The 14,618-nt window shown below is 44.4% G+C and overlaps 2 protein-coding genes across 19 annotated transcripts; both read left to right on the top strand.

Moving 5' to 3' along the window:
- Window positions 1-1,294: 1,294 nt before the first annotated feature.
- On the top strand, window positions 1,295-8,632 carry LOC125544758 (protein MLN51 homolog). Of its 18 annotated transcripts, none has more exons than XR_007299665.1 (14): window positions 1,296-2,015; window positions 2,515-2,617; window positions 2,752-2,859; window positions 2,936-3,043; window positions 3,120-3,508; window positions 3,591-4,252; window positions 4,956-5,073; window positions 5,917-6,012; window positions 6,253-6,417; window positions 6,906-6,958; window positions 7,100-7,255; window positions 7,342-7,442; window positions 8,177-8,255; window positions 8,349-8,632. XR_007299665.1 is itself a non-coding variant. In XM_048708507.1 (12 exons), the coding sequence occupies exons 1-11, from the start codon at window positions 1,486-1,488 to the stop codon at window positions 7,248-7,250; spliced, it is 2,232 nt and encodes a 743-aa protein (XP_048564464.1). In that variant the 5' UTR covers window positions 1,297-1,485; the 3' UTR covers window positions 7,251-7,255; window positions 7,342-8,212. The 18 variants fall into 18 exon arrangements, 2 of the variants coding, with proteins under 2 accessions (XP_048564464.1, XP_048564465.1); XR_007299666.1 differs by having other exon boundaries at window positions 7,093-7,255; XR_007299669.1 differs by lacking the exon at window positions 6,253-6,417 and having other exon boundaries at window positions 1,297-2,015; window positions 7,100-7,136; window positions 7,223-7,255.
- A 2,164-nt stretch (window positions 8,633-10,796) lies between these two features.
- LOC125544760 (protein SODIUM POTASSIUM ROOT DEFECTIVE 2-like) lies at window positions 10,797-13,034 on the top strand. Its single transcript, XM_048708509.1, has 3 exons — window positions 10,797-11,195; window positions 11,292-11,367; window positions 12,700-13,034. The coding sequence occupies exons 1-3, from the start codon at window positions 10,989-10,991 to the stop codon at window positions 12,846-12,848; spliced, it is 432 nt and encodes a 143-aa protein (XP_048564466.1). The 5' UTR covers window positions 10,797-10,988; the 3' UTR covers window positions 12,849-13,034.
- Window positions 13,035-14,618: the final 1,584 nt, after the last annotated feature.

The raw sequence follows: 14,618 nt of genomic DNA, 5'->3' as shown, positions 1-14,618 counted from the left end.
AGGTTGATTGCTTGACTAGTGCTAAGTTGCTAAAATCTGCCAAGACTTAAAATTGGGAAAATGCTAGATTTTTATTTGGTCAAGTAGTCTAATCACCCCCTCTAGACACCTCTTCTCGATCCTTTCATTGTTACACTTCAACTATGTAAGTATTGACTAGATTGTAGCATTGCTTGTGCAAATAAACTATCTATAGTGAATAATGCAGCCCAACTTGCAGCTTCAGTCGATAACTTGTGGTATTATTACTAAAAGTGTTTTGTGCAGGTTTCAACCTTCAGTGTTTATGATGCTAAACTTTAGTTGTAGGACAAAATGCACCTATTTTTGTGATATATGGAATTTGCATGTAGTTGGCTGAGTAAATATATTATATTACTCTAAACTCTGCATTTCCTTCTTCACTTTCAACAACACTTAATTGTACATTTCAAAGTATTTCGGTCATGGCAAACTAGAGTTCATGGTTTAGCAAGACTCATATTCATCACCTCAGTATTGCAATTTAATTTACCTTGCTTATTTGTTATTTTTTGGATGTTTCAGGAAGACACAAATTTGCAAATAGAACATGCAGAAAAACTCCACTGTAATCCACTAATATGAATAAGGCAATGGATCAGGATGGTGTTTCAAGAATTGAAATCAATTAGGACAACATGGATAAACAGATCAAACTCTATTCTTCCCTGCACTGTCATTTGGGATTTTGAATTGGCTTCATGCAGTCCGATTCGAAGAATTTTTGTTTGAATGGTATCGTCATCATTATCTAATGGTTAGAGAAAACGGCGCGGCAAGGCGCGCATACCCTTCTAGTACTGTCATTAGTTCGCATATTTTAGTTCGCATATAGAAAAAAGTGCCAACATTCACAATGGATCCTTTTTAGTAAAGTTTGACCAACCTTTTAGTTCGCATATAAGATTTGACTGAAGTCAAGCCTCGTAAAGTTTGACCAACTTTATAGGAAAAAGTGCCAACATTCACAATCTGAAATCAATACCACTAGATATGTCATGAGTTAAAGTTTCATATTATATAACTTTAGCATGACAGATGTTGACATTTTTTCATATAAATACGGTCAAACTTTGTGAAGTTTGACTTCAGAGAATTTTAATATGCAGAGTAAAAAAATGAAGTACTAAAACAAGGACGAGTGATGACAGGTGGGGCCAACAGGGTCCACCTACAAATCTCATTACTGTGGCCCACTTGTCGGCGCCTCAACATCCCTAAATTGTTTTTTAGCTGGACCTCCGAGTGGTTTTGCATAGTGGCTCCAGCTAATGAATGCCCTTCTTCTCTTTCCCCTCACGGCAGAGAAGCTGATCGATCAGAAAAGGTGATCAAATCAAGCCAGTCCGCCAAAAAACAGAACAGCTTTCCACGCGAGGTCGAGAAGCCTCTCGAACCTTCCGGATTCCCTCAAACCCTAGCTTAAACCCTAGCATTCTCGCCCGAATTGGCGCGGCGGCCTCTATGGCTGAAGAGGAGAAGGCGGCGACGGCGGAGGGGGACGAGAAGGAGGACGTGAGCGACGCCGACGACTCGCCCCTCCCGGCGTTGAGGCGTCGCGCGGCGGCGAGCGACGACGACGAGGAGGAGGACGAGGGCGGCGGCGGCGGAGGCGAGGGGAGTGGTTCCTCGCCGCCGTCGAGGGTGGTCGGGTCCGATTCCGATTCCGACTCCGACGAGCTGGGCGCGGCCGAGGTGTACGGCGAAGACGAGGGTTCTGAGGAATGCGAGGAGGTTCGCAAGGAGTTCGACGCAGGATCTGGGGGTGGTGGAGAGGCCGAGGAAGTGGCGCCGGATGAGGTGGCTGCGGCGCCGGAGGACGAGGGGAGGTACGAGGAGGAGGAGGAGGCCCAGGCTGAGACTGGAGCCGAACTGAAAGAAGATGACAAGGAGAACAAGGGGTTCGAGCCCGACGCCGTGCCGAGAACAGGTGCCTTCTACATGCACGATGATCGCTTCCAGAACAAGGAAAACCGCGGCCGCGGGCGCCAGAGGTTCGAGCCTTTCCGTCTTTCACTGGTTGCTTCCTCTTCTGTTATTCACCCGAGAGGCTCTGTAGTATGCCTCTCTGACTGTACAAGCTAGTCTGAACTCTGAAAGCATGTGCATCGCATTTTAGTTGCAGCAAGGATTGTCGATCAAATTTAAGCCCCCCACATGAAAAATGGGTGCCTTGGTAGGAGCACCTACATGCTTAGAGTGAGTCAACTGTTCCACGGTTGGAGATTGTATGATAAGATCGGGCATTCAAAGGAAACATCGTGTAACACTGTCTAGATGGAACTTGTACAAGTGCTGTTTGTTGTAAGAGCTTAAACAGATAAACTGCTACCTAACTGCATTTTGTTACTCACTGTCATTGACTGCTTGGCACAACTTCTAGAGATTGGTAGAGTTTGAAGTTGGCTCCCTTCTCTATAATTTTTTCCATCTGTATTCACTGCAAATTTTAGCCCATAGTGTCTGCCTGATATATCCATGTTATCAATTCAGGGACTTTTTCGGTGGCCAAAAGTTATGGAATTTTAAAGATGATAGCGTATGGCTGCATGATCGGTTTGATGAGATCAATACCCATGGTGTTCAGCATGACAGTGTGTGTATCACGCCTTTCCCCCCTATCTATTATGTACTACTCCCTCTGTAAACTATATTAGTTTACGGACTATATTAGTTTACGGAGGGAGTAGTATTCTTACTGACTCTGTTGATTTGGTTTGCTTTGTTTAGACAAGGAGGCCAAGAAGTCCTTTTAGAGCATGGGCTGGTGGTAGAACTCATGACGTTAACCATGATCGGTTTGATGAGATCAATACCCGTTATGTTAAACATGACAGTGTGTGTATCACGCCTTCCCCCCTATCTATTATGTAGTGTTCTTACTGACTTCGCTGATTTGCTTTGCTTTGTTTAGACAAGGAGGCCAAGAAGTCCTTTTAGAGCATGGGCTGGTGGTAGAACTCATGACGTTAACCACGATCAGTCTGATGAGATCAATACCCGTTATGTTCAACATGACAGTGTGTGTATCACGCCTTTCCCCCTATCTATTATGTAGTGTTCTTACTGACTTAGTTGATTTTCTTTGCTTTGTTTAGATAAGGAGGCCAAGAAGTCCTTTTAGAGCATGGGCTGGTGGTAGAACTCATGACATTAACCATGGTTCTCTAGAAGGAACCAAATCCGCATCCTATTATCATGATTACAGAGCAGACTACAAGTATGGGAGTACCAACAACTACAATAGATTCCCAAAAGAGGCCAACATTTCCTATTACAGCGCCAAGAACTACAGAAGTGTTCCAGGAAAATCCCATTCGTACTATGATGAGCAGAACTTTTATAATGCTCGGACAGAATCTCGAATCTGTTATGTGAATGCTAAAGGTTACAACAATGCACCAAATGTTAACAGAGGGAAACCATCAAGGCCCTACCAACCTACCTGGAAGAATACTTTGCAAACCTCTTCAGTGCAAAACAATAGGTAAAGTGTGAATCCATTCCCCACTTCTTAGAGATTGCTAGCTGAATTTAGCATTAACTATGTTGTTGCCTATCCTTCATAGGACATATTCCAGATCACAGAATGAGCAGGGCTGTTCTGATATAGGTGTGGGAAAGAACTCACATCGAACTTTAAGTTTGCAGAATGAACAAGAGTTTTCGTCGAAGCAAGAACCCCCCTTTGTAGAAAGAAGGAAAGCACGACCTGACATTTTAAGTAAGCTCTTCTCATCCTCCGTTCGAATGGCACATAGTTCTCTGAAACCTCAATCTCGTCCCAGTTTTGGACTGAAGGCATTTGCTCCTTCTGGTGAGCATGGAAATACTGCTGGTTCTCTTAGTATGGTAAAAGGCATGCCTAACCTTGGTTCTCATTCAACTGTATCAACATCAAATAGCCAATATTCAGAATCCAGGGATCAAGGAAGTGGTTTGAACATTGGTGTCCCCACAAAGAACAAACTTTCTGCTCAGATATTCCATCAAAACATTGCCAGTGCCAGCAAAATTCAGTCTCATCCACAAAATACACTGATAAGTTCAACTGAAGATGCAGAGACCAGTCCCCCTCCTGGGTCAAACAATTCTTTAGCACCGTCTGTTATAATAGTGCAAAATGATAAGGTAGAAGCAGTGAGTGGCTCTTTCCCTTGTGGTGGTGGTCATGCTCTTGATGTTACGGGAGCAAAGGACCTTACTCTTGGCACTCCAGCAGTATTGCCAGGTATGTATTGTCAGTTCCCCTCAAAAAAAAAAGGTATGTATTGTTAGTTGGGATACATGACATATATGAATTTAATTATAAAATTGCAACCAGTAGAGCAGTCCAGCCACCCCGTAAAAAAAGTAGAGCAGCCCAACCATTTAAGGTTTGTTCTGACTTGGCACAGAAACTTTCATGCAGTCATGCACTTCACAAAGTGGGGAAATGGCAACGAGATTTGATTTCAACAGGTTTTAAATATTCTAGCATGAATTTGATAACTCAAATAGTTCCTTCTTTACGATTTGGAGATCCAGAAGTGCGTATGGGCCAAGTTTCAACCGTAGCCTAGCTTCTAGAGAACTTTAGGAAATACTACTCTGTGGTCATTCCAGAATAAGGATTAGGTCTAGGTATCATTTTATTTGCAGAGTTGTAGCCTTGCTGGTTCATACCAATTCTTGGTTGGTGTTATGCTAATATATAGGGATTGACTATTCGTCACCCTGGGCGAGGAATAGTTATTCTTCACCCCCCTCTGTTTCAACATTAATGCACCGTAATTTTACTTTCCGTAAATTTTGTCTTATTTTAGACGTAAAAAGAGAACATAAGAAAACATATATATTGTACCTGTCCTTTTCTTCTGAAATGTGTGCATGCTTGAGGCTCTGGTCCTGCACATTCTCTGCTACCCTAACTTTCAACTCCATTTCCTCGGCAGTTATGAAGTTTGGTGAGCAGCATCCTAGGGGACCTGATATCCCATGCACTGGTATGGCTTTCCCAGGACTTTTGGCTCATCAACCCAGTGACAATTCTGAGCTTAATCAAATTACTTGGTATGTGGGATTCAATTTTCATATAGATCTTTCGGAAGAAGTATTGCTTCATTTTTCTGATTGGTATCTTGATATTGAAGCTGCAAACTCCATTTAGCTAACTTCTTCATGAGTACCACAGATATTTCTGATTAGTTGTGGTGCACTCTGCAGGGTTCAGAAACTTGTTATCTTGTTAGTACTATTATTTGGGCCAAGCTGGTTTTTTTAGAAAATGGAAGCTTCATTACCCCCAGCCTCTGCGCCAGCTAAGGATGAATACAACCGAATTATTTCAAATACAATAAAATCGGCAAAAAGAAGAAGAAAAAAAGGACGCCAAGGCATATTGCCAAACGCGATACAAGCCATAGACGAGTCATTTGGGCCAACCTATGTCTCAACTCTCAACAGTCCTACACTACTTGTCCATGCCATGCCATAAATGGATTTTTTTCCTGTAGAAAAATTATCGGACATACAGACAATACTTATCCATGGCGTGCTGAAGGCCTGTCTGTGTTGGGCATGGTATCCACGGAGACTGTACGTTCCTGTCATATGCTATCACAGAATAGATGAATATGACAACCATGGGTTCCTAGGAAGAACATCATGGTACTGAACTGGTTGATCACATGGTAGTTACTGGCAAAATTAGTCTGATTCCATTTTGTAGGATCCTCGAATTCGCTGTTAAGATTGGTTGAACGTGCTTAATCAGAGCATGTAATATGCTTGAGCTCTTAATCAGTAGCCAGCAATTCTAGTTACATCCATTTTACTATGGTTGGATCGTGTTATCTTATTCTTTGATCTAAACCGGCATTTGATCCCTCTTTGACTTCATTTGCTGAAAATTAGGCTGCAAACATTGTCTGGTGCTACTGGGGTTCTTGGGGCAACACATGATCCTTCTTATATTGGCAGTCATTATCCCCAACTATCAGTATTCCCAAGGTAAAATCCTAACTTCGGTGTCCTTTATGTTACACGCTTTCAGATATCATGTTCTTACCTTATAGGTGTATGTATATACTTTGCAACAAAGCTAGCTGGTATTTGCCTAACTGCAATTGTAGTTAAATCAGTTGCAGTCAGAGTTTAGCATCTGAACTCTGAAAAATAATCACCTATAACAGTTACAGTTGTATGTATACTCCTGGTCAGTATTTTTTTTTTGGCACACTTTCTGGTCAGGTTGGTGCTAAAGATTTTGGCTATCTTCAATGTAATCACAATTACAGCATGCAGATTATTAGGACACCATAATCTCAGAGGTAGTTTTTCCTATGTCTTCTTACAATCTGGAGCTCAAATTTTCTGGTTACACTGAATTGAATGGCTGGCCTCGACAATTACAAGGTTCTCAACTATCCTTTCTCTGTACCGTGTTCCCACTGCGAGTCGGACTTTTGCTTTAGCTGCCTTCCTGGGAGTTCCAGTATAAGTCATAAAATAGTAGAAAACGTTTCTGTGTAGGAAGTCGGTAATTTATTTTTTCGAAAAGAGGAAGTCAGTATATGGCTTCATGGATATTGGAAATGGGATGTTGGAGGTTTTTGCGTTTCACCACCTGTTCCATTGATTCTTTTATAGGCATCAATATACAACACATGAATTTGTGTAACTTTATACCTTGTATCTTGGTGTGTGCATTTCTTTTCTTCATTCCAGTTCTTTGCAGATTCGAGGTTTTGTATCCATGTAGAGTGCCTGCCAACGGCCTGACTATTTCAAGCCAGATCGCATGTTTTACTTGGGAAACTTGCATAGACAAACAAGAACTACAGTGCAGTACAAGAAGGATGAATACCCATTGCTTTATGTTAATTTCTTCTTTTTCCCTGCAGACACCATTGTGTTACTGAAGTTCCTGTTTTGTTGAACTCCCCTGAAATACCAGGTGAAAGAAACCACTCAGTCTCATTGCATATTCTGTATTCTTTTAGTCTTAACTGATGTTTAAATGGTAATTATTCTCTAGATCTTACTTTATAAGTACAACTTATATTTTATCTCTTTACCTTTTTGGTGGAGGTTGTAGGTCATGAGCTTGGCCAGCGCAAGAACAAACTTCTCAGATAAGCTCGGATCATGGGAATTAAATAAGGTTTCTGCGTCGTGTTAACACCAAGTATATGTATTGACATCGCTTATAATTTATCAGATACTCAGAGATGAACTTCGCTTCATGAACATGGTAAGTTTGTGACAACCAAAGCTCACAGGACCAGCTTTCAGTCCGTATCAGAAGTAACTACCGCATTCTGCATTGTATTGCTACAGCTGTCAATTATAGCGCACAGTTCAGTACTTTCTAAGTCCAAGCCCTGAGCTCCTTGTTTTTTCCTCCTGAAGCACTTTGTCATTGTAACAAAATACACCAGGTATGCCCACTTTGCGGCTTCCGAGTAGATCTTGGAAAAAGATGCTGCCCTCTTCGTTATTGACAGCACTTAATTGCATTGACTTGTGAATCTAGGTTTTGTTATAGTACTCCCTCCGGTCCTTTTTACTCTGCGTATTAGAATTCTCTGAAGTCAAACTTCACAGAGTTTGACCGTATTTATATAAAAAAATATCAACATATGCCATGCTACAGTTATACAATATGAAACTTTAAGTCATGACACATCTATTGATATTGATTTCAGATTGTGAATGTTGGTACTTTTTTCTATAAAGTTGGTCAAACTTTACGAGGCTTGACTTCAGTCAAATCTTATATGCGAACTAAAAAGGACCGGAGGGAATAACACATAGGCTTTGGACGATGTGTTCACTGTTTCTAGGCAATTGGCACTTTGACTGCCATGGGAGGAAGTTCTCCCCTTTGCTGTTTGTACAACTGTATATTCATATTCTATTTTGGTTTCATTGGAACCACCAACCTATTTGGTTGCAAAATTCTGCCATGAGTTGGCTAGCATCTCATTCTTCTTGAACTGCCTTGGGTTCAGCAATCACTAGGAAACAGAGAGCAACCTTTATATACTCTTAAGATGTATTGTGATTTTTCATTGTTTGTTCAATCATGTGTGTGGCATGTACAAGTCTAAATTAGGTTATACGATTCGTGGGTGTAAATGTGTAATGTTGCTGCTCGATGTAATCTTGGCAGGTTGGACTGTTTAAGTAAGCAAGTCCTTTTGCTATAGTCCCGTCTCCTGTGCACTGGCCTGCTCCTTCTGCTGGGTCTGGTATTCCATTCTAACTACATGCCAGTATGTTTTTTCTTGTTTGTCATTTTTCCTCATGGACATGCCACTATTGATTGCTTATGACCTTGGCAGATCTCTCAGCATGATGATCCCAAGGTGGCAGTTCCGGTCCGTGAACTCTTGCTCCTGGCCAAGAGGAGTAACTTTGCCTCTGCTCTGCTCTTCTCTCCGTAGTAATTTCCGGTTGATTTGATCGTTTTGTCAGCATGGCCTTGGTTTGATATTTCTTCTAACCAACCGCAAACCATATCGCTTCTCACTATTAGTAGTAGCATGTTGACTCCTAGTTGGTGGTTAGCCATGTCTTCGTACTCTTTTTGACGGAACTCGGTGTAGATTATTTTGTATGCTGCTTATACTTATGTTCTTATGTGCTGCTAGGACATAGTTAAACCCAGCCTTGTAGTCAGAGAGGAGAGCCATATGATTCCTGTCCGTTGGATGATTTGGATCAGTTGTTCGTGTCTGGTGAACATCTGGTTGCAAGCACGGCCCACATAGATAGATTCCCTCTGCAGAAAACGGGCAAGGCAGAAGGACATGTCCTCTTCATCCTAGTTCAGTAGTTCGGCTCCAAACATGAAAACATGATCGTGGCTAGGACATGGGCCCTGGCTGTGCGCACTTGAGCTTGTGAGTTGGTCACAAGCAGCAGTCTATCTGGCTATCTCTGCCGGGAGTGGTGTTCATTTACATGCCGGCAGGGAATCCGGAACACCCACCAAGCCTAGATCGCAGCTCATCCCTGGTTGCCCGCCCGCCCGCATGACTATCCGAAGCGACAGAACAATGTCTTTTCCCGTGCATACGATGGATGGACACTCTTGACAGAAAGAGCCAACCACACACTATGGTGCTCCTCTGCTTTTTCTGCGGTCTCGTTTCCTCGGGTAAGTTTTGGGCACACGTGGTATGGTTCTCGGCCGTCCGCGAGACACACATCACTCTCACACCATCGGCTCATCATCGCACATCGTTTCGGTTGAACTAAAGCAAACATTTCTGGTGAAACGTCTCTACGTTTCATGTCGCAGTGAGCAGATAGTACCGGGCACCTAGAGTGCTGGCTAGGGTGGCCCAGGCAGGCATGGAGAGTGGCGGAAGGTACTGAAAACTTGTCACAGATCGTGTTGGCTTCATATAATTCGGGCATCGATCCAGAACGAGGCAAGGGGCAAATGGTACACCCCGTCCCTCTCGGGCAAGCGTACGGCCTCACCTGCGCCCCCAGCCCAGCGAGCCAATAATGCCGCGTTGGCCGGGCCCGCCTGCCATGCCTGTCCGTCGGGCCACTGCCTTGCAGATAGATAGATGCGCACACACAGACATTCGCGCGCCGAGCAGGCAGGTAAATCGCGGAGGCCCACCACTAGATTCTCCGCTCACTGGATCAAAGCTGGGGGCGATTAAGATGTTGCGCGTAGCCATCTGCAGATATGACGGATTAATCAATCAATCAATCCATCTCTTGGAGCGCATTATGCTAGCTTTCGGCAAGTAGAAAGGTGACAGCGCCATACAACACGAGATGGTAGCGGCACCGAGAGATTCTTCTCCCTCGAGTTAGTACCGCCGGCAAAAGATGAACGCTTGAATACTTGGTACTAGTACATCCGTTTTCTCATGAACACGCAGAGGAGTGCGTTGATGCAGTCACTTGGAATTAGTCCGCATTTTACCAAACGAGCTGAGCAAGAACGCCGTAGGATTTTTCAAATTTGCATAGATATAGCGGCAATTGGCCAAAAAATTAAAAGGTCGTCGTGGTCTGCAAGGAAGAGATGCACTGTGGCATGCGTCAACGAAGGCGACCAGAGCCTATTCTATACCCTTGAGCGCCCTTGTTTAAAAATGTGGTGTCTCTTGGGCGCAAGGGCAAGGCGGATATGGTTTTATATGGTAATAATCGTCGCGGTCTTGCTTGTGCATGTACGTATATATGCTCACGTTGCAGCGCATATATATTCCCCACCCACCGAAGGGAAAGCTACAAACATACACTATACACACTGATCGCCGATGTGCACAAGTGAAAGACACGTATGTGTCAGCCTGTGAACCCTGACGTGTTTAACCTAACTTTTCCCTGTTTTCAGTTGCTTGTACATGCTTTTTGATCTTCCGAAAAGGAGGGCTTTCGGTTACCTGTGTGTACGTGAAAGGCCATCCAGCCTCTCATTGGCACGATGCATGATTGGCTCCTTCTATTCTATGGTTATGCTTTCAGCTCAGTTTGTAGTGTATGTACGTACGCATACATGGGCATCGCGATGTGCGTGTGTTCCAAAACGCATGATTCCACGAGTGGTAGCGCCAATAAGCAAGCACATTGTCACATGGAGGGCTGGCCAGCTTGTCTGTCCCCTTGTCAAACCGGCTCATGACTCTGTCTTGCACCGAAACAAAAGCTATGATTGTATTCAATTTCAACATCGGGAGCTGCTTCAGACTTTTGAGCTAACATATAGCCCACTTTTTTTATACTGCCCGACGCTGCTGCTTATATGCATATATATTCTCATCCCTTTGCCTCATTCCAAGCGCTTGGCTTTGCTTTGGTAGGTCTGCTCGCTCACCAGCTTGTCTCTTCTTCCTCGTCGCCTTAAAAGGGCCTCTGCGCTTTGCAGTGCGCTTTTCACTTCAGAGCCTCACTTCTCGAGACTTCGGAGAGAAGCCGTGGTGAGATAGAGATAGAGATAGAGGGAGGAGAGGATGGGGAGGAAGCTAGGGCTGGAGAGGGTGCTGGACTGCTTCTCGCTCTCGGTGTGCGCCAACGCCTGCGTCTGCGTGCACGCGGTGGAGGACGAGGACGAGGAGAACGAGGGGAAGGCCCTGGTGAGCGCGCAGCTGGACGAGCTGCACAAGCTCAAGGACTTCGGCGGTGGGGCTAAGACTCTTGCCTTCCATCTGGAGCCAAAGGTAAACAAGAATTAACTAACGCCCGTTCTATCTCTCTATCTAAGACGCCTCTGCACAACATGCTGTGGACACTGCTAATATTCACTATGGATGCAGACAGTGGAGCTGAGGGTGTCCATGCACTGCTACGGATGCGCCAGGAAAGTTCAGAAGCACATCTCCAAGATGGAAGGTACGAGGCGAATAGTAACTGAACCTTTAAATCCCCTTTTCGGGGCAGTGTTGAGATTCTTTTGATAGGGCCTAGCTAGCGCTAAAAGCATACAATCATGCTGGGGTATCGTAAAGTTCCTATCATTTGACTCCAAACAAAAAAGGAATTGCAGAGTTATACAACTGATCTGTCCGTAAGCTTTGCTAATTATTCGCCAGAGGGACAACTTGACAGCTTGTTTTTTTTTCCTTCCTTGATTATCTCACTGCAATTGCTTTCGAACCTGCACAACACACAGCAGATCTCTGCCTCGTGTCTTACTCTAAGTTTATCTTCCCTTTCAACACCACCTCTCAATGTGTTGATAATTCGGACATAGCCAAGTGTGCATTTCTTACTGCTGCTAGTATCATTTGATAAAAAAAAAGCAGAGCGTCCATTTCTTATTAGTGGGGCGGGGCATTAGTATATCCAGGATCTCGAAGTAATCAACGACTGTGAAATGTGGCGCGGATCTGTAGACCGGATAATTTTTCAAAGTAGAGTAGCGCCGTAGCCAGCCACCACATGGGCGGGCGGAGCGCAACGTCTCAGAAGCCCACAAGCATTTGCAGCAGAGATAAGTCGCGGCCTGTCAGACGCAGGAAGAGAAAAATGTATGCCCTGCGGCAGGTTGACCTCTGTGCGCCTCCAGTCATTCATTTCAAAATTTCAATACAACAAGTGAAAGAAAACCCCAAATTTCTACTCTGCTCTGCTCTGCCGCACGCGTTGCCGGGCTAATGGCGAACAGTGAACGCAGCCACGCGGCCATGAGCTCCGGAAAGCTTCTAGGTTAGTAGTACGCCAGTACTGTTGTGGCATGTTACGGAATAAAACACAGGTCACCGACTCGCCGCAGCCGGTGGACTCGCGGGTGGGCGTCGATCCACCTCCGTTCGGCCCTGTGCGCCTGAGTTGGCTCCGGTGTCGTTTCGGCCGCGCGCCGATGCATGCAGCATGGATCGGGCTCCTTCCGTTCGCGCGGCCGCTGCGGCGCTGCGGTACTGCATGATACTGCATGCTTGGGCGCATCTGCACATGTTGCTACTCTGCGCATGTGCAGGGCTGCCTGCCTTTTCTGGAAAAACTTTTGGTGGCACCGCCAGTCGGTGCCCAAGATTTGGTACTACTGCTACTGCTGCCGCGCTCATAATTGAGCTGCCACCACCTTCACCGTACGGCTCACTGTCGGAGCATCTGCGTCGATAGATATTATCATATCAGTTCAGTGAAAATATGTTGATTTACGAGTCAGAGTACTGGACGAGCGATCATTTTAACATTTTGCTTCTGTTCTTGTGTGTCCAGGTGTGTCGTCGTTTGAGGTGGATTTGGAGAACAAGAAGGTGGTGGTGACGGGGGACGTGACGCCCTATGAGGTGCTGCAGAGCGTCTCCAAGGTGATGAAGTTTGCGGAGCTGTTGGTGGCCCCCAAGTCCCCGGCTCCGAGTAGATAGACGATGATGATGATAAGCTGATAGGGTGGGTGTGACACATTTCACTGATGATAAAACCAAATATATATGCCATGATTGTCACGCATGGCACGCGTACGTGGCAGCACACGCAAGCATGGCAAGGAAGAAACTATTTGGAAGATTGTAACTAGGAGATCAAGGAAAAAGAGGGTGGTTTGGGTCTAATTGATTGATCTACTCAAAAGAAAAAAGAAAAACAGCCCATCCATACATGCATCATGCTTTTTTTTTTGCATGATAACACGTGTCTTATTTATATCATAAAAAACAAAATACAATCACGTAAGAACCGACATGACAAAACTGAAAAGATAGCAAAATATCTCTGAGCTTGACACCAACGCCCATCATCTGCCTCCGGCACCACCACAACAGCCACCGAAAAAAAGAATCACGGATCACCTCCTCACCCGAGCTTGACGTGGCTCCATCGTTGATATGCAGCTTTGCGGACCTCCAAGGTGGCTCACCAAAAGTGAAGCCCTTGCCGTTGAACCAATCAGACCGGGACAACACTCCGGACACGCAATCGAACTTCAGATCTGGCACCCCACCACGACTAAGACGCCGAAGGAGGAAACCATACCTGCCATCCACGAACCACGAACCCAGCACACGTTTTCGTCTTCCAGATGTCGTCGATGCAGACTACAATCTGCATCCGCTCCTGGACTACCTCCCAAACTCCACATCGACGCTGGAGCAAACGTCGTCGCAACGGTGGAGCCCGAGGACACAGATCCACCACAAGAATGATGTCGCCGCCACGCCATCCTTGCTAACCTAGACTACATGAGAGTAAAAACCATCCACGTGCACCATGCTTTAGCGGTTCTGTTTTGGACCATTACGTACGTATGGGTGGTGTTTTTTTGAACATCAGTAGGTATCTCTTGTACGTAACGTGTCCCCTTGGATTTGGATTGTACTCTCTTCGTAAACTAATATAACAGCGTTTAGATCACTTAATGCAAGGAGTATAATGCAATGGCATCCGGATCCGGGGGAAATAAAATGTAGTACGGCTCGCACCCAAGGTTGGACCGTGTGCTGTGCTGGGAGAAAAGAACGTTGCTTGGAGCGAAGCCATGCAGGAAGGCAGGATGTTTTAACGTTGCACGACACAAAAAGAGAGCGGTTGCTAGATCGGTTGGGAGAGTCCCTATTGAACGCCCGTGTGCGTCAAGGAGCTGTGGCTTCGCACAGGGTAATCCAACTTGGCCGGCCCATTTACAGTTTAACGAAAAAAACACAATGTAGAGACAATGTAGTGAATGATACTGTACATCCGTTACTCAAAAAATATACTCCCTCCATTCCTAAATATTTATCTTTTCAGAGATTTTAATAAGTGACTACATACGAAGCAAAATGAGTGAATCTACACTCTAAAATATGTCTATATACATCCGCATGTGGTAGTCCATTTAAAATGTCTAAAAAGACAAATATTTAGGAACAAAGGGAGTACTTAACTGGCGTCATGGTTTTTTTCTGCTTGGTTTTTATTTCCAATAATTTATGAAAATATGAATATATACGTTGAACAAATTCTGAATACACATTGAACATTTGTAATATACATTGAACAATTTTTTAGAAAGTAAGAAATTTTGTAAAAAAAATGCTGAACAAATTCAAATACACAATGAACAGTTTGTAGTATATGTTGAACAATTTCTTAATATACCATGAACAAATTTGAAATACACAGTGAACAGTTGTAAAATATAGGTTGAACAATTTCAT

Source organism: Triticum urartu, chromosome 3 (assembly GCF_003073215.2).
Source record: "Triticum urartu cultivar G1812 chromosome 3, Tu2.1, whole genome shotgun sequence".
NCBI lineage: Eukaryota > Viridiplantae > Streptophyta > Magnoliopsida > Poales > Poaceae > Triticum > Triticum urartu.
Note: the sequence above shows the minus strand (reverse complement) of the source record. Positions and strands in the feature narration are given on the sequence as shown.

Coding starts and splice junctions, on each gene's coding strand:
- LOC125544760 (XM_048708509.1), top strand. CDS start 10,989: ATGGGGAGGAAGCTAGGGCTGGAGAGGGTGCTGGACTGCTTCTCGCTC. Junction 11,196..11,291: donor CCTTCCATCTGGAGCCAAAG/GTAAACAAGAAT, acceptor CTATGGATGCAG/ACAGTGGAGCTGAGGGTGTC. Junction 11,368..12,699: donor GCACATCTCCAAGATGGAAG/GTACGAGGCGAA, acceptor TTGTGTGTCCAG/GTGTGTCGTCGTTTGAGGTG.
- LOC125544758 (XM_048708507.1), top strand. CDS start 1,486: ATGGCTGAAGAGGAGAAGGCGGCGACGGCGGAGGGGGACGAGAAGGAG. Junction 2,016..2,514: donor CGCGGCCGCGGGCGCCAGAG/GTTCGAGCCTTT, acceptor TTATCAATTCAG/GGACTTTTTCGGTGGCCAAA. Junction 2,618..2,751: donor ATGGTGTTCAGCATGACAGT/GTGTGTATCACG, acceptor TGCTTTGTTTAG/ACAAGGAGGCCAAGAAGTCC.